Source organism: Hypanus sabinus, chromosome 1 (assembly GCF_030144855.1).
Source record: "Hypanus sabinus isolate sHypSab1 chromosome 1, sHypSab1.hap1, whole genome shotgun sequence".
NCBI classification, from domain to species: Eukaryota; Metazoa; Chordata; class Chondrichthyes; order Myliobatiformes; family Dasyatidae; genus Hypanus; species Hypanus sabinus.
Genome location: NC_082706.1, coordinates 181,428,985 through 181,451,407, shown reverse-complemented (window position 1 = coordinate 181,451,407; position 22,423 = coordinate 181,428,985). Strand labels below are relative to the sequence as shown.

The window sequence follows — 22,423 nt, the reverse complement described above, 5'->3', positions numbered from 1 at the left end:
TTGGTGGGTTGATATTTTGGACTGAGACCCTTCATCAGGACATTTGCCTATATTACTTTATATTTCTGTCATTAAGTTTTCAAACAATACTTTGCAAAGCTCAAAATTATTGAAAATATTAAGTGGTTTCTTCTTAAAAAGAACATACCTTTCTACAATATTGTTTATGTAACCCCTAAGCATATATTTCATTACTTTGGATAGAAAGAAAGCCACTATAGCACTAATAAATATTCTCTTCAAGTGTTAATTCCCCGAGATTTCCTTTGTTATTATTACAACCTCTTATAAAAGTAGATTTTTATTTAAATAGTTTATGTGGTATTCAAATGCACAGGGATTTAAGAAACCATACAGAGTAGTGGGCTCAGCCCGATGTGTTACAGACACAACCCTCCCCACCATTGGTCATATCTGCATGAGCTGCTGCCTCAGAATACAACATTTATCATCAAAGGCCATACCATCTTCTTGCAGCTACCATAGGACAGAAGCTTGAGGTCCCACACCACCAGGTATAGGCACATACTTCCCTTCATCCATTCGGCTCTTGGACAGCCCTGCACAACTGGAATCCTGGATGAGTCCCGGTGGCCCAAGATGTCGATGTATTTAGTTCCATAGACACTGCCTGGCCTGCCGAGTTCCTCTAGCATTCTGTGTGTGTTGCAACCCTAATCCTGGCCACTTTGCTATAGTGTAATTTTTGTTCTAATTTTGTGCTTCCTTGTATAATTTATGTTTAATCTGTGTTTTTCTTGTGAATGTTCTTTTTGATGCTGCTGTAAGTATGTTTGTCACTGCATCAATGGATGCAAGTATTTGTGCATATGACAATAAATTTGATTTTGCACCTCAACTTTTTACAAATAGTGAAACAATGCAAAATCTATTTATCTATCCAAAATAGATAATTTTGTCTATCCAAAACAGTACTATGATAAAGACAAACGTAGCATTCAATATATACAGTTCTACATTTTAAAATATAGACCCATAAATCTAGTATTAAGTGTATAATGATCATTATTTATTGATACATTTGCATTTTCAGCAGCTCAATATTTAAATGAACAGCTTATGGGATGTGTACAGTGGTAGTGAGAGAATGGTTTTGCTTAATTGTAAACTATAGAGGTGTTAAGGTCCTGTATGAATTAACATAAAAGGGAGTTTTTGTTTTAGGGCTGGTGGCACAGATTTCTATCTACATAGTGTATTTACAGAGTAATGCATTTGCAAAGGAAGTAACAAGCTCAACAAGAATACATCAGCATAATAATATTATTGCTATTAAAATCAAATCTTCAAGTCCCTGATATTTACACTCCCATAATCTAGACATGATTTGCCTGGCTGTTGTGTAGAACAGAAGTTACAGGAAGATGGATCATCTTGTCTTTCATTGACATTGATGTCTTTACCCAGCTTGGTCAAGGAACTTAATTGTCTCTGGATTAAGTTACTAGTTCTTTGAGAAAGGGGTGAATTTTGACCTTCGTTCCAAAGAGACATCAACCATAACATGGTTTTCACTCTTGTAGCTTTTGTTTTTCCACTTTCGTGATTGCGGGAAAATATTGACTTTGTTTGAACAGTGAACTTCAAAGAAGGTGGGTGTAGGTGGATGTTGCCCTCTCACTGATCTTTGCTGTTCATGTAATGGACCAGACATTAGTGAAAGCAAATAAAGCTGTAGTGGTTCAATTGTTTTCTCGGTTTTTTTTGATTGATTTAAGAAGTGGTTACACTCATGACACTAAAGGCAAAACCATAGTGTCATTTGATGTTTTAATCGCTTTTATCAGTGCAACAGGTTCTTCGATTTTTTGCCTTACCATTTTATCCCACTTCAATTGTAAAAAGTCTCAATTTATTTTATCAGAATTACTGTCGTAGAAATCACAGACTCCGTTTTTCTCCCTGTAGTGACAGAGCTTTGGTTACTCCTGACTCGCTTAACTTGATTTTAAATTAAGGCTCCACCTTAAAATAAAATACAACAACCAAAGAAACATTATTGAACTGATGGCGCAATACAATTTGGAATCACCGTTGTCATTCAGTGGAGACCGTAGCTTTCTGGGATTGTCATTTCGATAGACTAGCCCTGCAGGTTTAGTCGTTTTGACCTGCTTCGCCATATATGGCTTGGTGACAATCCCAGCGTTCCTCGGCTGCACACAAGCAAAACAAAATCTTAGGTGTGTGCAACTTGAAGCAACTTTGGCAAAACATTCTTCTATTGTGGGATTTCTAGTGTGTTTACTCAACGAGCGCAAAGAGGCGGGTGTCACATTGAAAGGCACCTAACAGGAACTGGGTCTTGTGTGACAATATTTCCGCGTCAGGTCTCTTAGCGCTACTGAGTTTTGTAAAAGGTAAGAAGTGGGAGAATGACAGATTTCGAAGTGATTTCCTGTTCATTCGCTTTTTTTTAAGCTACTTTCTAACAACTGAAGTTACTTTTGTTTCTAAATGTGTCTTGCATAATATGCATAGAAAGTCCGACGTTAAGTTTCAAAGTTATTAGTAACATCTTTTTTTCAGACCACTCAGAGAGCTCCGGTGTCACCTCATGTCATAGCGATGTTGTGACGGTGGCACGCACTGCATCTGCCACTCTGCAATCCCACCTATGCAAGTTTACTTAGAAAAACAAAGAATTTCCTCTCGTAGCCCGCACATGGGAATGCACTGGCATTGAATTGGAAGATGGAGATAAACAGAAGTATTTTACAAAATTCAAAAATTCCAATGATCGTCCAAAACAGTTTTCCAATATATGAACTAAAGCGTGAGGAGTGGAATACTTTAGGGATAAAAATTATGGTTTTAAAATTTCGTATACCACGAAATTCTCAACGTACTTGGTTTAATAAAATGTCTATGTTTAAATTTTCGTAATTTATGTAACTGTCTTTATGTACCTAGAAGACTGCGTTTTTAAAACTTAGATATACTTTTGGTTTCATTTCTTTATAGTGCATTTTTCGATTTAAAGGAAAATATAACATATTGTACCGTAATGTTTATTTCATTTCCGTGAAATAATAATTTGGTAAACGACAAAAAGTGAACTACTATTAATTATTACAGCAACAACGTTTAAGTGGAATTTTAAATCGGTCGCGTTTATTTCTCAATGGAGGACGAAGATATTCGGGTACTTACGCAAACGACCGCCGAAGTCTGAGTTACCGAAACATCGGCCCTAAATAGAGCACACGTGGAACTAAAATCCGTTGTCAAATATAATTCAGCTCTCTTTTAGTGCACATGGTTTAATGTAGTTTAACATAAACTTATTTGCATGCTGATCCGTAAGGAGGTCAGATTTTCCCCCCCATATTTCTGCTCTGGTAATGTCTAGGTGTGTGAAACTGCCGGTAGCTTTTAGACAATATTAGAACAGTTGCCGGAGAAACATATGCCTGCTGATGGAGTACTTGAATTAGGTCAGACACACAGATGTTTGTTCAGAAACTGCGGACTTGCTCATTTACATAATGAATTTATTTAAACTACTTGGGGGGGGGGGGTACTAGGATAACACGGGGCTGATTCCCATTGTTGCGTTTTAGCCGGTGGGGGCTGGATGGAGGAGAAAAACTGTGGTTTGCATTACAAAAAATAAAAGCCCCGAGGCAGTTTAGGCAGAACCACAAGATTGAGCAAACAAATAGGGACGGATGAAGGTTCTGCCGTTTCTTTGTCTATGGATCGCTGATGTTATCTGCTGCTGTTTAATGGGGAAAGGTGCATCGCTTAGAGCAGTGACTTAGCGACACATGAGAGAGTTCGGTGCTTCAGTTCGCTGCTGCTGCATACTCCGAAGTGTCATTTCCGATTCTAAGTCTTCCTGTCAAAGCGCACAGTGGCTTTTTTTTGTGTGTGTGTTTTGTGTGTGAAGCAACTACGGGACGTTCGCCACTCTGAAGCGGTGACTGGACTGCACTCGCTCAGCTCTACCTCGATTTCCACAACCACTGCTATGATAATTTGCCTGTAATTCGGACAATTGGTGCACTGAATGCGGACCTTTCTGTTGAACAGGGACGGGATTGTACGATGCGATGACGGCTGACTGAATTCAAAACCTTTAAGGGAACACGGCAGAGTTCAGGGAGAATTCTAAGTGTTGTAAGTACAAGTTTAATTCTATCAAATTGCATGGAAGAGCACTTGGAATGTCAGTGTTCCTCCGATGTCCAAGGGTGAGGCATCAGTAAAATTTTCTCCGCATTTTCCTTATTTGGAGATTAAGCAGAAACCTGAGAGATAGTAACTGTTTCAGGAGTGTAGTTATTGTTTGTGATTTTAAACCTTAATATTGGGTGATGAGAGTCCACGCTGAATATTCCTAAGCTGGACAGAATATTACATGCATGCAGTAGAAAGAATGATTGCATATTATATAGCCTGTTAATTAAGTTTCTGAATAAAATTTAATTTCACACATTCTGATCAGAATTTGCCAGTTTGACTGGTGCTTTGTAGCAGGTGAATGCTGCAGTTTGGGTGAATTCCTGCAAAATGAGTAGATTCTGAGTTGATCTTTGCTGTTTTTTTTTGTCCATGATTAATTAAACTAAAATGCTCACTACTTTAATCTCAATAAGATTTTAAAAGAATATTTTACCTTTAAATAGAATATGGCAAATTGAGCCTGGGGACTTTTGATGGCTTTGTTGAGCTAGGAAGTGCTTCCTGTTATAAAAGTTTTAAATTTTGCTTGCAACTATAGGAAGATTCAATCTTTGTACCTTAGGCCTGGAAAGTAAACTGAATACACCAAGTCAAACTGTTTGGTGTTTGATGTTTCATTTGTGTAATGCTGAATATATTTTAAAATACTTGCGTAAAACTTAATAGCAATGTTTGTGTGGTGTGCATTTTCTGATATGGTCTACCAAGTAGAACTTTTTTCATAATATTTCAAGTATTACATTTCTATTAAAGCTTCTTTGCTTTAGTAGGAAATCATAATTTGGATTATTTATCACTGTCGCAATTTTATTGTTCTGGCTAAAATATTATTTGACATTAGACTGATGGTGTGTGTTTGTTGTAAAGTAACGTCACAGTCCTTCACAAAGCTGCCCCATTTCGTGCATGGCTGTAACATGTGAAAAAGAAATAATTTCTCCCCATGTAGAATTTTTCATTCTTGTAGCTGTAACAGTAACTGATTCAGGCCAACTGTGACATGTGCGCAGTTGCACGAGAAAATACTAACACAAGCATTTTCTTTCCTTAATGTATAAATGGACTTTTGATATAAAGTTGCTGCCATATGAGATGATAGATATTCTGATTCAATAGATCCATGAAATATTTCAAGTGAAAACTGCTTGAATTATGGTTATATTAGAAATGTTGCATTTTCGTTTTTAAATGCCTTAATTTTGGGATAATTACTGTTATTATTTTAGTTAATTTGTTTGAATTATATCTCCCGTTTAATGGTTTGTTTGACAGCATATGCTTTATTCATCTCGGCTTCAGTGCATAGCTGGAAACTGTGATTCCATTCAGAGAAGGAAAAGATCTACTGTGTCTGCATTTCATTTCTTGACTAATTTAAGTCTTTATAAATTAGTTTCTGTAAAATTGCTTTTACAAACATATCAACAACTACAAGGTCCTTATGTGGTGGATGTGGAAGAAATAAATGCTGTGGGATTGTAGCAGAAAAATTACTGGCAGCTGGATGTGTTGGGGTGCTGGCACCCTGTTGTGCCCTGACTGCTGCCAGGGGTTAAAAGTAATTTACTCCTTCTGTGCAGATTTCTTAGAATCCACTTAAAATGATTTATAAAAGTGGATGTTTATGTTTAGCTTAACTCTCTTCATTTTAATTATTATTTTTCAAAAGTATATCTTTCAATTTATTCTGTATGGTAAAAGACTGAAGGAGTTTTTTGATCAGGATGAGTTGTGTATTTTTGTGTCTCTTTAAAAGAAAAGGTAAAATAAATCTAAATAATAATGATGACTTTTTAAAGATCCCAAAAGTTAATCATTTGGAAAATTGAAATCAAATAGGTGATCAAAATTCAGAAGATAATTATATTTCTAATTATCTTAAGCTTGTATTTCTAGGGCTGTTGGGTTTATATGTTGCATTCTACTAGTAGAATATAATTGCTTGTAGGTTTTTTTGGAGTCCAAATGTGAATTGTGAAAGAATGCATTTTCATTTTTGCCTAACTCTGCGGTAGGGAAAATGTGATAAAATGACTACCTTAAATCTTGTTTGATCATCTCTCAAAGACTTTCCCTTCTGGAAATAATTTCTGGGGTTGAAGAGCACAGCATTAACAGATTTAATGTAGCAGTTCAGTAAGATGGCTACAACAGAACGTCAAATTCAACAAGACACGAGAAACAAATTATGAATTTTCATGGCTGTGAGTCTACGACATACTACTATTCGAAGTAAAATAATACTTTAATTAAAATAATTGCAAATAAGCTAATGAATTGTTTATTTTACAAATGCTGTTTATTCTGCCTCCTGTCTGCAGTTGGCATTTTAAATTATGGAGGAATGGGAATATGAAATTCTTTATTGATATCAATTAACGTCCAACAGTAAAATATATTTTCAATGCCAAATATAGGGTTAAAGAAAACATTTGTTTTTAAATTAGTTTTTGCTATTTTACAGAAAAAGACATTTTACAAAAAATGATCATGGAGATTTTTGGTATGTTTATATACCAATCAGAATTGGAAATGGTTTATTCTAATTGGATTATCTTAGTTACATGTACTGAGATACAAACATCACCCAGCTGCTAGTTGCAATTATTAACCTTCTGCTGGTGATAAATACTAACCAACTACTGGTGACAAATATTAACCAGCTGCTGGTTGCAAATACCTAATTAATTTCTTCAGTGTTGAGAAATATTGGAGATCATTTGTAATACGTATAAACACGTAGACTATAATTTTGGGTTTAAATTATAAATCAAATTAATGCTTTTGATTTATTTTGAAAACTGTGATACATTCACTTTGCATTTATTGTTACCTTTGATGTAAAGCTGAATTATCTCTGGCAGTACATTTCTGTAGTCTGTTATATAATCACCAGGCTGATGCAGTTTTCTTGCTTTGAAAGTAGAACAAACACTTTGATTTTATCATTTTTTTTCCAAATTCAATCAAGTACAATCAATGTGGGAGGTACATATCACTGATCCAACATGTATGATCTAGGTTCATTTATGGACAAACCAGGTGGAAGATCAGTTCATAAGTATAATTACATTGTATCTTTTCCATGAAACACTATTTGAATAAAACTATTGTGAATTCACTGTTGAATCTGTTATACAACAATGTATAAGAAGGGCAATGCATATTTACCAATGGAAAGTTAAAGGTAGAGAATCTACTTAGCTAGACTGAAAAAAGTCTCACTTTTGGAGAAAAAAACAGAACCCCTTTCAGAGCCATACAGACATATGATTATAACAGAATAAATTTTGTTATAATATGACAAAATCAAAAAGGACTCTGTGATATTTTATTAAATTTTCTTCATTCTTCATGAGTCATTTTAATTGATGCTTTGTCGTAAAATTAATTGTTGCTCTCCTGATCAATATAACTAAGCTTATATACAATTGTACTGACCATGCCTGAAGCCAACAATGTTAAAAAGATTTCTAAAACTCAGTTGATATTTCTGCCAATACTGTGGTACAATTGCTTAAACCCTTTCTAATATTACACATTTTGGGTTATTTGCCTACATTATGAAAGCTGCTGTTGATTTTATCTTCATAATTAGAATGCATTTAATTTTAAAGTATTCAAAGCTCCAAGGAATTGTTTCAAGAAAATATGTGGTATCACACAAGTATTTTCCTAAATAAACATAAAAATAATTCCTTAAAAGAAAAAGCTTAAAATATTGATATGATTACAACCAAAATCAGAGGAAATATAGTTCAGTCTATAAATTCAGTTAATTCAGAAGCTGATCTAGTTAGAGTTAAGAATTCAAAATAATTAGTGAAGAGATGAATGTTTAGGAGTTGCTTCATAAGATCTGACCACTCAGAATGTTTCAACTCCTTTAGCTTTGTTCTGGGAACATCAAAGATATGCTGGGTTTGGGTTGAATTGAAATGCACATCAAATTTGCTAAATGCTTGTCTCTCAGAGACTTTTAGCATGGGATTGACCTCTCTGTATTTTAGAGTCAAAAATATTCCACTCACCTGGACCATAGCACTGGTTGGAGATCTGTATTTGTTATCACAGAAGTATGGGTATCATTAGCTGTAGCTAACTGCATTTTATTATTATGGTGCATGACAACATACATGAGTCATCTTAAGATTTGTAGTTAAATGCACAAGTATAAACAGATTTATCTGATATATGATTTCCACTGGAAGCATAAAATAATGTATTTGATTACAGTTGGAATGTATATTTCAAACAACTATCTGTTACAGAAAAATTGCAAATATATAATTTCCTTTATTTTTAAATTTAGTGCATTCAAATCTACTTTTGGTAACTAATGCAAATTATCAGATTTTGGTTGATTTACTGCAAAGCTCTTTGCCTCTGACTCAACCAGCTAAATTATCTTTTAATCAGTATAATCTAGAAAGGGCAGGTTGTGTTATGATGAAAGGTTAGATAGGTTAGGCTCGTACTTTTACTGGAGTTTGGAAGAGTTGGAGAGGACTTAACTGAAATGTACTTTATCCTAACTAGTCTTGACAGGGTGGATGTATAGAGGATGTTTCTCCTTGTGGGAGAATTAAGGGGTTGCTCGAATAAGGCAGAGGTGAGATGAAAAAAATTAATCCTTGTAAGTTTTTTGGAGCTTTCTTCCCTGAATGGTGCAGGAAGAAGTCTTTTTAAGCCATAGATAGATAGATTCTTGATACCCAAAAGTGCAAAAAAGTTATGCTGAGTAGATTGATGTACAAAATTTTGATTATTGTCAGATCAGTCAAGTTTATATTAAATGGCATTTGCAGACTTGAGGGGCCGAATGGCCCTTTCCTTCTCCTAATTCATACATTTTTTAGTGCAAAAATTTGAGTTCATCTAGCTAGAGAGTAGTTTGTGTTATCAGGATAAATTAAAATAAATAACATTTATTTTGCAACAATGTCCAAATTGGAGAGCCTGTCACAATTCTGTGGTCCTTGTCACTGTGTATTCTCTCGTAATTATATTACATGAAAAACCTTTTGTCAATAACTTGGAAATTGGATAAAAGTACATCACCATTTCTTCCAAGTGTCATTACTTATAAAACAACTATTAGAATTCTCTAAATAATGATGTCAATTAAGTGTAATTAATTTGCTTATTAATAGCTGTACAGATTTATATGTCAATCTCCTCTCGTGAATTTGAAATAAGCTTCTATGATCAATTATTGAACTTTTCAGAACTATATTCCAACTCTAATCTCTCAAGTTTATTTGCTTTGATTAAGTGAAGTGTAAAGTGTAGAAGCAACTGAACTTTACTAATTTTAATTTAGGTAGTACAGTGACATTTACTTAATTACTTTTGGCCAATAATCAATTATTATCTCAAATCTTGCTTATTTTCTATTTGTATTCATTGTCTGGTCTTTAAGACTTCAAAACAATAAATGGTTGAGTAATAAACATAATAGATTTCTGAAAGTTTATACACACCGTAGTAAGAATATATGCTCATTAGAAGCAAAACAATTACTCATTTTTAAATATAACTGTATTCCTTCCTGTCAATTCTGAATCTGTTGACTAAATCATCACTCATTCTTTTTCCTACCAGCTATTCACTCATCGATGAGTGGACATTTTAAGTTAAATTATGAAGGTGCAGAAAGCAGGACCTGAGCCAGCTTTACGCTCAATTAAATGAATAATTTAGTATTTCCTACAATAACATTCTACATTTTAGAGTACAAAATGAGATTGGATTTGAATAGGAAATATGAAAACAAAAGTGTTGAGATTTAGATGAATCCAAGCAATTTAATTACTTTGTTGTTTGAAATTATTGTACAGTATTATTTTGTTAAAACCAATATGCTATGATTCTGGTATGGGATTGGAAAATCTACCAGGCATTACTTCAAATATTTATGTGAAAGGACCTTGCATAAAATGATAGGCTAAGTTTTTGTTACATGTCTGATTAAGGTTTGCAAGCAAATATATTTTTGTGCCAAGCAAATACAGTTTCTTTTCACTGATTTCTAATTAAACCTTTGCCAAACAATTTCCTCTGAACAGTTTTCTGTATTTACTCTTTAACATAGAGTGTAGACTCTGGTTCTCAGCAATAAACAATAAAAAAGAGTTTGGTAGTTATTCCTATCAGGTTGTTTATTATGGTGCAGGCAGTAGATCACTAGAACATTATTTATAGACAGAATTGCCCTTGGTTGGTATGAATTCTTAATGCTCTGTGTTGCTTAGTTTTGGTGTTAGGTGTTCATAGGTTCTGTAGCATTAAAACTAAATAACCAAATTACTGCAGAAATGGTAATGTTAGCTTATTGAACTGTGAGGATCTTCCAGTAGATAGCAAATTTTGGAGATGGGTTCTCAAGTGATATGAAATCTGTTTGGTTTATTATCAGTTAATGAAGCTAAAGCTGTGATCTGAACGATAATATGAAGTGCATATGCTGAGCTGAGTAAAATAACCAGCATGATAGATGATGGGAGAAACAAAGCTCTATTTCATTTTTATGACTGGAAGATGAAAGATCTAAAGATGCTGGAGGTGTAATGCTTCAGTTGCATCTGTTCAACAAGTCTGGTTTCCAATCAATACCTGTTTTCTGTCAGTTTTTCTTGCTTACCTTGGCTAAGCATATTGCATGTTGACTTGTGGGGTGAGGGGGTCGAGTGCAGAGTGATTAATCTAGTTAGCAGTTGTCTCTCCCTGCGGTGAATCACCTTCCCATCATTTGGCTGCTTTCCGAACATGGGGAAGAGAACAAAAAAAAACCTTTAGGCGGAAACAACAGCAAAGATCAGCTAAAAGACAATTTGACTCTCTGTTACCCTGTCTCCCTTTCTTCCTTTCTGATAAAGGGAAAGAATGTTTCTTTTCAAGTTGAAGCCTATTGTTCGGAACTGTACTGAGCCCTGACACTTGAGTAACAAGGAGCTATTTTGTTCTTGACTGACAGGTGAAAAAAAAAGCTCAATCCCATTCTGATGCTTCAGATCCTCCAGGTTCCAGGTAAGGGCTGTGTTGAAAGTTCACAAGTATAGTATGCTTAGACATTGTTTCTGCTTGTTCGAACCTTTATTTGTCAAAATATGTAATGATAAATTGAGATTTCAAGTACATATTCTGTCAATTACTCAACTATAAAAAATCTGTTTCATATTATTAATCAGAATTTTGTACAATGGTGAAGTATTTTCACTTATAAACAGTTGATAATCATTTTCTATTAACAGTTATGCTGTTTATCTAAATATGCATTGGTAAAAGCTCAGAATAGCAGTAATAAGCCTACTGAATGATGTTATTCTCTGCAATATGGATTCATAAACTGGTATGAGAAGCAGTCCATGAATTTTCGAGGTGACTATGGATTTTAGTTTGTGCAAATACTGGTTGTCTGAAGATGAAAAGTATTATTTTAATTTGCCAGCACTGCTTTCTCAGTATTAATGCAGGTCTCTAGCTTCTGCAAAGGAATTTTAAAAAACAGCAACTTTGATGATCTCAAAGCATTCCAAAGCACTTTGAACCTAATGAAGTACATCAGAAATGTAGTATTGTTAATGACAGAAATACAACAAATCTCAACAAAAAATAAAGTTGCATTTTTCATGATTTTAATAGAAGGGCTAAACATTTGGTAGGCCACTATCTCCCCCCTACCCCCGTCCCCACTACTCCCTTTCTGAAAAGTCCATTGAATTTTGCAAACCTATCCGAAACACAGGATTGAGGTTGGTTTAATTTTGCATTCAAAATGTAACAGTTCTGATAATGTAGCACTCCCCGATACGTGAAAAAGTTAAAAGGTTAAACTTAGATTTTCCTATACCAAATTCTAGAGTGGAACCTCTGACTCAGAGCTGAGAATGCCACCACTTTTTTGTAATACAGAATTAAAATCATGCAAAGTGTTTACCTCACGGACTAAACTACTCCATTGTTTCAGCATTACGTGGCCCAATCATAAATAAAATATTCAGATGAAACGTTCAGTACTGTATGATTTCTGAAATCAAATGACAAGTTTAATATTCCTAAGTACTAGTCTAATTCATTTGTAAACGGAATGAGTACAAATCTTATCCCATTTCAATTGGTTGGGCTTTATACAATCCCAACAACAAACAAATGAAAAAGCACAATGAGCTTTAGTATGCCGTGCATTAACAAAAACAGAGGAGCAATTCGTTTGCCAGTGTAAACATACACGAGTGCTTCATTGCTTGTACGCTTATTCTGTATTTTTCTTGTTATTTGTTGTACTAAATTAATATGTGTGATTCATTCAATTAAAAGTAATTATAGAAAGTTTACACTTCATAGAATGTTTAATTACTGGTATACTATTGGTCTTAAATAAAATAAATTAATTTTGAAGTTAAAATGAGATTCAAAATGAAATTATTCATAAGAGTGTTGCAAGATTGTAACATTTCCAGAACTGGTATTTTAAACTAAGCATAAAATAGAAATGTTGGAAAAGAAATCTCAAACAAGAGGTGGTGAAATATTGTCAGTTTGTGACACATCACAATGATATTAAGTTTTGAATATTTTCTGTTCTGGGTAATGTCCTGAAATCCTGATTCATGGATTGGGTATTTATAGACGCAAGAAGTTCTGCAGATGCTGGATGTCTAGGGCAACACGCACAACGTGTGCAGGTCAGGCAGCACATCTACAGATGGGTATAAATAGTCGATGTTTTGGGCCCAGATCCTTTGTCAAGACTGAGCTCCTTCATCACATTGTGTGTGTGGGGTATTTATATTCAAATCTTGATGAAAGATTACTGCCTCTCTACTCTTTGCTAAAATTATTTTCTAATGAATATAAAACCTGACATGGATGATGAGCACAGCAATAACTTTAAAGCATTTTAGCTGTGCAGCATTTGAATGCAGTTTCAGACTCACAGTCTGTCTGGAAATTGTGCTCTGTCACTTCCTTGCTGTTTAAAGCATAGGACCGAGAGGGAGGACTGAAACAGTGATAGAGTAGAGGCAGATTAGGTGGGGCAGGGGGAAGGGATACAAATGAAAGGCAGATGGAGCCAGGCGGGGGAGGGGAATGGTGAGACGAGGCTGGAAGGTGATGGGTGGGAAAATGGAAACGTAAGGAGGAAAAAATAGGCAGATGGAATTGGTGGGAGAGGAGGAGACAGAGACTGATGGGTAATATGTGGAGCCAAGTAAGGAGGGATAATGGGCACATGGAATGTGTTGGGGAAATCAAGGTGAAGCAAGGGGGAAGAAAGAAGATATTGCAGTTGTGATGTAGATGCTGAAAACCTTGAGCAGCTTATACAAAATTCTGGAGGAACTCAACAAGTCAGTCAGCATCTGTGAAGAGGAATAAATAGTTGATGTTTTGGAGACAAGAGAAAATCGGCGCCTATATGTCCTTCCTCAATACCGTTCAAAGCCCTAAACAGTCCTTCCAGAAAAGGCGACACTTCAGTTGTCAGTCTGTTGGGGTCATTAACTGTGTTCGGTGCTCCCGGAGTGGCCTCCTGTATATCAGTGAGACCCGCTGTAGATTGGGAGACAGCTTCACCGAGCATCTACCCTCCGTCCACCAGGCAAAGCGGGATCTCCCAGTGGTCACCCATTTTAATTCCACTTCCCGTTCCCATTCCGATACGTCCATCTACGGCCTTCTCCACTGTCATGATGAGGCCACACCTAGGTTGGAGGAGTAACACTTATATTTCGTTTGGTAGCCCCCAAGCTGATGGCTTGAACATTAATTTCTCAAACTTCCAGTGATGCTCCCACCCCCTCTTTACCATTTCCCATCCACTTTTCCATCTCTCACCTTCTTGTCCACTCATTGCCTCCATCTGGTAGTCCACACCGCCCCCCCCACTTTTTCTTTATTCCATGGCCTTCTGTCTCTCTCACCAATCTACTTTACTCTCTTTACTTCATCCTTCCCCCTCCAGATTTCACCTATCACCTTGTGTTTCTCTTGCCCTCCGCCCCACCTTTTAAATCTACTCCTCAGCTTTTTTTCTCCAGTCCTGCCGAAGGGTTTTAGCCCAAAACATCGACTGGAATCTTCTTCTAGATGCTGCCTGGCCTGCTGAGTTCCTCCAGCATAAAAGGCATTGAGCTCACTTGGGAGCAAATCCTTGTTGACACCTATGTCACTTGGTTTCATTTTGTAGGAGGTAATGGCATTCGAGTCCTGCTGTAGCTGATGAATATTCTTCAGTGATTCCAGTTTAGCCCAGAATTGCCGCTTTCCGGAGATTCTACCTGGACCTGCTATGTTTTACTTGACCCGAACGCCACTGACCTGGCCCTCAGCAGATTAGGGATCATGGTCAATCAAGGGCTTCTGGTTGGGGAAGACTGAATGACTTGGTGGCGATGCACTCATACACAATTTAATAAAGTCTATGGCGTATTCTTTCAGATCCTCTGAGCTCTTGAGACCTAAACCTCCAACTCAAAGCAATTGCATAGCCACTCCTCTGCTCCTCTTTGTTGTCCTTGTCTCTGGAGGTTTGGTCTTTAGCCTGTGCCTGTATGCAGTTAGGAGGAGGACTGCCAAATGATCAGATTCCCAAAATGCAGTCTAGGGATCGAAGAGCAGGCATTCCTTATGGTAGTATAGTAGTGGTTTAGCTTGTTTGGACTGCAGGTCATACGTAGATGATTGTTATGGCAAGATTTCCTCAAAGCAACCTGATTGAAGTCTCCGACAATGATTTGAAAGGAATCAGGGTAGACCGTTTCTCATTTGCTGATGGCGGCACTCAGTACCTCTCAAGGAAGCTTAACATTGCCCTTGGCTGTTTGCAAACTGCAGTCAGGATCATGAAGGAGAACTCTCTTAGTAGGTAAAATGGTTGGGACTTAAATTATTGGCTGTTCCAGGTCAGGAGAAGAAGAGTACGACAAGACTGAGCACCACAGAGAGTTTATCACGAAACATAGACCCCCACTGAATCAACAGTCCGGTCCATCCAGTATATCAAGAAGCTTCTGGTCCGATCACTGAACCCAGCTTGTTAACCATGTCTCTGTGAAACACAGAATGCAGCAATCTCTCATTTTCCTCCAATCTTGCCCTAAGTCCTCATTCCTGGTCTCTAACGATTATACATTTGCTATCAAGATATTGAGTAGAGGAAGTCTTATACCTCAGTGTTTCAGTCTGGATTAGAGTACTCCCCTTCTCCCCTCTTCTGATCATGGCAAAATGCATTCTTCTGCTTAAAGTGCTATACCTGCATGCTTGAGAGTTAAATCTGCAAGTCCTTCAGAAAATAGTGAAATTACTAGTTCGTTAAGCTAGTTTAAAAGGACATTACCTAAAGTGAAAATACAGGCTGCAGATTGCAGCAATAGTAGTTCAGAAGAGATATATCTAGAAGTTTGTGCGCAGCCCAAAAACGTCACCGTGTGTCGCCGCAGAACTGTTGCTCATTTGATGTTCTGTTTCGCACACCATTCTCTGTAAACTCTGTAGACTGCTATGCATGAAAATCACAGGAGATCAGCAGTTTTTGACATACTGAAATCACCCTATCTAGCACCAACAATCATTCCATGCTCAAAGTCACTTAGATCATATTTCTTCTCCACTCTGATGTTTGATCTAAACATCAAAAGAATCTCTTGACCATGCCTGTATGCTTTTTTGTATTAAATTGCTGTCACATGATTGGCTGATTAGATATTTGCATTAACAAATAGGTATACAGGCATCCCTAATAACGTGGCCACTAAGTGTATTTCTTACTTATAGGTCTATGGAAATGCAGGATCTAGCAAGCCCACAAGGTCGAATAAGTGGAAGTAGTGAGTCTCCCAATGGTCCAAAACTTGACAACTCTTGTATTAATAACAATTCTATGACACCAAATGGCACAGAAGGTGAGTGTGTTTAATTATGTTTGAAGTACTTGTTATGAAATTGGGTATCAGACATTCATTCATTTGATAGTTGCTTTCAACTTTCATGTGCAATTATTTTATAAGTGACTTTTGAAAAATTTGTTTACTTTCATCCAAGTGCCCTTTGATCAGACTCTTAGAAACAGATGGGGGTAAATTATCTGATGGAAGTAATACATCTCCTTCATTTGGCAAGGAGACAAAAGCAAAGATAGAAGTGAGAATTTCAGTCCAATTCTATGTCGATTGAGTCCAGTCTGAATAAGCAGAATTGATTCCTTTTACAGACACACTTTATTCTACATATTAATTGTACACTTTCTGATAGCATTTTAGACATTTTGAAACATAACATTGCAACATGACAGCAGAGATGGTATCAGAACAAGATGTTGTGTATCCCAAGTGCTCACCACCATGAATGCGTGCTGTGACCATCACCCAAAGGTATTAAAGTAAATTCAGGAGCTATGATAAACAATGTAGGGGAAATGGAAGTAGAGTCTACTGTCTAATTAATGAGAAAATGGAATATGTCATACCTTAGTGAAGCAAAATTCAACTGCACCAATTGTCCACATCATTGTTTTTAATTCTCATTTGTAGAGTAATAACACAATTGCAACCATAATATATTCTATAAGTTCTGTGTTTATAACTGTTCTGTTCCTCCATTTTATTCTTTGCAAAGTAGTAAGCTTGCTGAGCCTGCTGCTGCTCTGTACCTTCCCTGTGGAAAGCTCTTGAAAAAACTTTATGGTTACAATAGATCTAGCATCATCATCAGAATCTTTTAATATTCCTTTCTTGCAGTTACAATTGCTTATATTGCTCGACTGACATCATCTATCACAAGCAGATTATGTGGTATCCATATCTGAATTGTATGCATATTTAGGTTGTGGGAGCAATACAGAATAATTTTGCAGAATCCATATGGATGGTTACACAGCAGAAGCTATGACAGTAATCCCTGGCCAATCCCAGAAACCAGCTAGAGTGGTACGGTTGGAAGTCTGGGAACAGTTCGTAAAGCTGCTCTCTCAATTATAAGTACAAAATGCCTTTGATGCAGGAAGATTAAGGAATTTCCTAACTAGTACATTTATTTTTCAATTCAGAGTTCAGTAAGTTAGTGTGCGGCATGCAGCAAAATGATAACATCCAAATGGAAATGTCACTTTCACTGTACCACTGTACATTATAGCTAATCAAAGGTTAAATAAATAATTGTGTATTGTGCTCAGGCATGAAATCATCCTTTTTATGCAACTAGAAAAAAAGGTTTCTTGTGGTTCTAGGAAATATTAGTTTGGCTCTAGGAAGTTAAGAATTGTTTTCATCTTCTCAAATTGACAAGTCCTGATTTGCACACTTGAGATTACTTACCATTCTTTGAGGTAATTTTAACTCCGTTTACAAAGGAAGTATAAAATGCATATTTCACATGAATGAGTTTGTACTCCAGATGTTAGGCTGGTGTAAAGGCAAGGGACCAGATGTGAAGTTAAAATAATTTACATTGAAATTTTATAATGCATTTTCTGTCAATTTAAGATGTCATTTGTAGTGTTCTCTGTTTTAAATGCTTTAAATATTGCTCATTTTGATGTCCTCTAATTGTGAGAATCTAACACATTTAATTCTGGTTTCCATGTGTACGCAAACTATTGTTATTGTCACGATCCATGTTCAGTCCAGTACTCTGCCTGTGCTTGCATCTCCCATTTTCTCTTTGGCCTCACTTACTTTATGTATTCCTGTGGGGACAGTCATCCCCCCCCCCTCCAGGAACTGTTGCCTCAATCAATCCTCCATGTGGAGCTGGCTGTGAGTGATGGCAAGGCCTCTGAGGGGATTTTGTGAGGCCTTGCCTCCAGAAGATTGTGGTGAGCTCTTTATCCTTTGGCTCTGTCAAAGTTGTTTAAATACATTTGCCTATATCACTAATAGTCAAATGTATTTAAATATTTAAAAATATAATATATATAGAACAGTACATCACAGGATCATGCCTTCCAATCATTTGCTGAATGAGTTAATAATGAAACCTTTGAGGTTGCTAGAAATACAGTAAGTTTGCTTAATTGGGACACATCGGACCAAAACATTTTGGCCCAATTAAGCGACTGGCATAATTAGCCGAAGTTTCATGGAAATAGTTAAAAAGGTAGGAAAAAAGCAAAACTGAGTAACAAGTAATGTACTTAAATGAAATACACAACAAATTAGAACATTGCCAATAGTGCTACAATACTATAAAACTGTGTATTAGTTCCTAATGGAGGGATTCATCCAGTGTACACAATGAACAAAATCAGTGCAGACTCTGAGTGCAGATAATGGACTGCCTTCGCACACTGCTATTAATGATTTGCATCCTCCAATTTCTTTGTAGTTCCTAACTTGTTGAAGTATTAAATCATTTCATTTTTACTCAGGGTGACTCTTGCATCTCCAAGCCTGAATGCTTGAAACCACAGTAAACAGTTCTGAATTGTCCTACTGCTTACTTCTTGCCAACTATCAGTGACAAAGATTCCTGCTTTTTGAACACACACATACAACTATTTAGAAACTGTCCACACTTAAGCACGGTGTAGCATCTAACGGCCGCACAAGTGCTTGCAACTGATGCTAGTCAGAATGTGTTTGGCAACAGTCTCCTGCCCTGATTAAGTGGCAGCATCCCAAATAAAGAAAGAGAATCTCAGCAATTATCTCGATTAGATTTTGTTCTTTAGTGTTGTCCCAAATAAATGGCTGCCCTAATTAACCGATGACCCAAATAACTGAAATACACTATAATTTTAAAAACTCGTTAAGAAGAAGTGTAGTGATCCTATCCATATGATTGTGGTCCTGCTATGTGCACCTTTCTCTTCAACTATCCATTCTATCTCCTCATCACCCATACACTCCTCCTCTGATCCCTCACTCCAACCCCCCAGTCCAATCTGCCATTCCACCTCCCTCACTTGATTCTATGCTCCATCTTCCTTTCCTATCAGATTTCCTCGTCTGCAGTTTTTTGACGCCTTCACCTATCTCCTCCGAATCTCTATCACGATTTCTACTCTTCCCCGCAGCATCTACCTATCATCCCTCTTTGCCTAGTCTATCACTCACCCTTCTAACTCTTATTCCATTCCATCCTTTTACAGGTTGGCTCCCCCCAGTCTTTCAGTTCAATTTATCTAAAATTGGTAAATTGGTGTCAAATTTATGGTGGTACAGTGTAAAATTTTGTTTTGCCTTGTACAAGGAAATCAGTATTAGAATGCAAAATGAAGTGTTACAATTACAGAGAAAGTCTAGTGCATGCAGACAATAAGATGCAAGGCCATGTAAGATAGACTGTAAAGTCAAGAATCCATCTCATTATACAAGAGTACAATAGTGTTGAACAGATAGAAGCTGCTCTTGAGTTGGAGGAACTCAACAGATCGGGAAGCATCTATGGAAATGAATAAAATGGTTAACATTTCAGTTTGAGACCCTTCTTCTTTAGCCAGAGAGTGGTGGATCTGTGGATTTCTCTGCCACAGGCAGTTGTGGAGCACAAGTCTTTGTCTATTTAATGCAGAGGTTGATAGATTCTTGATTGGTCAGGGCATGAAGGGATATGGAAAGAAGGCAGGAGACTGGGCCCGAGAGCAAAACTAGATCAGGTATGATGAAAAGGCGGAGCAGATTCGATGGGCCACATGGCCTAATTCTGCCCCTATGTCTTGTGGTCTTATAGTTTATGGTGTTCAAGGCTGAAAAGGAAGGGGAAAGATGCCAGAATAAAAAGGTGGGTGGGGAGGAGGGGAAGGAGGATAGCTAAAAGGTGATAGGTGAAGCCTGGTAGGTAGGAAAGGTAAAGAGCTGGAGAGGAAGGAATCTGATAGGAAAGAGAGTGGGCCATGGGAGAAAGGGAAGAAGGAGGGAGAATGGGGAGTTGATAGGCAGGTGAGGAGAAGAAGTAGAAGCCAGAGTGGAGAATAGAAGGAGAAGGTGGAGGTTTTCTTTTATTCTTGAGAGTGGTCTTTCAGGCTTTTGTATCCATTGCCTGATTTGAGGGGTGGGGGAAGAGGAGAGAACTTCCAGGGTGGGTTTGGTCTTTGATTGCGATGGCTGCATAACCGAGGCGGCAAGAAGTGTAGACAGAGTCCGTGATGGGAAGGCTAGTTTCTTCTGATGTGTTGAGCTGTACCCACAATTCTCTGTGGTTTCTTATGGTCAGAGGCAGAGAATTTGCCATAGCAAATTTCCCATGTGTCAGATGTTGTTTTCTATGGTGCATCCATAAAAATTGGTGAGGGTCAAAGGGGGGGACAAGAACATTTCTTTAGCCTCCTGAGGACATGGAGGTACTGGTGAGCCATGGCAGTGGCAGCTGTGTAGCAGTACCAAGATAAGGCTATTGTTGAAGTTCACTTCTAGGAAAAAGGGGCCATGTGCACTGGGCCCTTCCTGGAGTCAATGACCAGCTCTTTAGTTTGGCTGACATTGAGGAGAAAGGTTGTTGTATGTCACTGGGCTCTCTATCTCCTTACTATATTTCAACATCAATGTTGGCTTGCTTAAATCTCTTATTTACAGTTTCCCTTTAGGTGACATCTTCACTATGTTCAGCCTAGTTGAGGGGTTGCTAGACGACTGCAGGTTGGTCTGGCTCAGGAACAAAACCACAATTCCAGTTAATTTTTTGTGCTCTCTGAAGTGCCCTTTGGGTGTGGTTTTCTGCTGGCATTTTGGCCTTGTCCGGATTTTAATTAAAAACCGGATAAAAATCTAATATTTTTGGCAAGAAGTTATGTAGTGGTCTGTGCTGTGTTTTGTTTTAGCAGAAACTGTTCCAGGCTCTAATTTACATTAGATTTCTAGATTAGAATTGTGTCTGGAATTACCAGTAAAAAAATTATGTTGTTTTTCTTCAGTGTGGGTAGTCAGATTGATGAAAATTTTACCTTTTGTATTTTAGCAAGTTATGCAGTCTAGATTTTTCTTTTGAGCATCAATTGAATTAAAACTCTTACTGAAATTTTGGTTAGGAGTAAGTATTTCACAATGCTGTCTGAAACACTAGAATCAGAGCCATTATGTGCAAAGGAAAACAATTTTTTTTTCTTCTGCATGAACTGTGGAGCCATTTAAATGTAATATTTAAGCTTACAAGGCAGAAATCACTTTTTGTTTAAAACAGTTTTATTTTAAACAAAAATGGACCATGGGAGTGTGGAATGGGCTCCTAGCACAACTGCTGGCAAGCTCACTTTAAATGTTTAAGAGAAGTTTAGATAGGTACATGGATAGTAAGGCTATGGTCCTGGAGCAGGCTGATGTGAGTAGGCAGTTTAAATGGTTTGGCATGGAATAGATGGGCTGAAGGGCCTCTTTATTGTGGTGTACTTTCCTATGACTCTAGTTTTATTTTTATCAAATTAAAGGATGAGACTCATAACATCTCAGTTCATTAAATGGCATTAGAGTATCTTCTGATGCACAAAATATATCAATTTCCTTATTAATGAAATCCATAAAACCTCATTCTATTTTTGACTTCATTTCACTTGATGTAAGCACATAAGAGTAGAACAAAACCATCATTTTAAAAATAATCTTCTGCAGAATGAGGACAGGGTGATGCTCTTACAAGCATTTAAGCACAATTCCTGAGGGAAGAAGCTATAGAGCTCTTAAGTTATTATTTATTAAGATCTTTGAATTAAAGTAAATGAACATTTGATTTATAGGCTTTGAATTCTTGGCTTAGTGATAGATGTGAACTAATCCATCAAGTCCATAGTTCATACACCAGCTTCTGGAGTGGACACAAGAAGAGAAGTGATCTTCTGAACGTTGTTTTATTTATTTAGCGTGGAAAGCTGCGGCACCCGATAACCCCGATTATTAACCCTAACTTAATCATGTGACAATTTACAAAAATCAGTTAACCTTCTTAGTATGAACTGTGGGAGGAAACTGGAGGGCTCAGAGAAAACCTATGTATTCCACGAGGCAGAATTATGGAGACTCCCTACAGAGGATGACGGAGTTGGATTCCCAGTTCCGACACCCTGAGCTCTAATAACATCGTGCTAACTGCTCTGCTATCGTGGAGCCCCAGTAGGTTCCAAGAGTCTACTGCAAGAGCAGAATTCAGCAATGTGTCCATTAAATTTACAGAAAGTAATGTTGGGACATCTATTGTTCTGTTATTGCTCTGGTGTCTGGGAGCAATAACTCGCGTTCTGGCAGCATAGTTCTGGGAATTCTCTGGTGCTTTTATGTGAGCC

At 37.0% G+C, this 22,423-nt stretch overlaps 1 protein-coding gene across 2 annotated transcripts in view; it reads left to right on the top strand.

Moving 5' to 3' along the window:
* Positions 1–2,193: 2,193 nt before the first annotated feature.
* Positions 2,194–22,423, top strand: part of eya1 (EYA transcriptional coactivator and phosphatase 1) — a 186,772-nt gene continuing 166,542 nt past the window's right edge. For both annotated transcript variants that reach the window (XM_059982790.1, XM_059982788.1), the window contains exons 1-4: positions 2,194–2,381; positions 4,057–4,143; positions 11,186–11,238; positions 15,991–16,118. In XM_059982790.1, the coding sequence (XP_059838773.1) occupies positions 15,995–16,118 (124 nt within the window). In that variant the 5' untranslated portion in view covers positions 2,194–2,381; positions 4,057–4,143; positions 11,186–11,238; positions 15,991–15,994. The remainder of the gene's footprint in view (positions 2,382–4,056; positions 4,144–11,185; positions 11,239–15,990; positions 16,119–22,423) is intronic.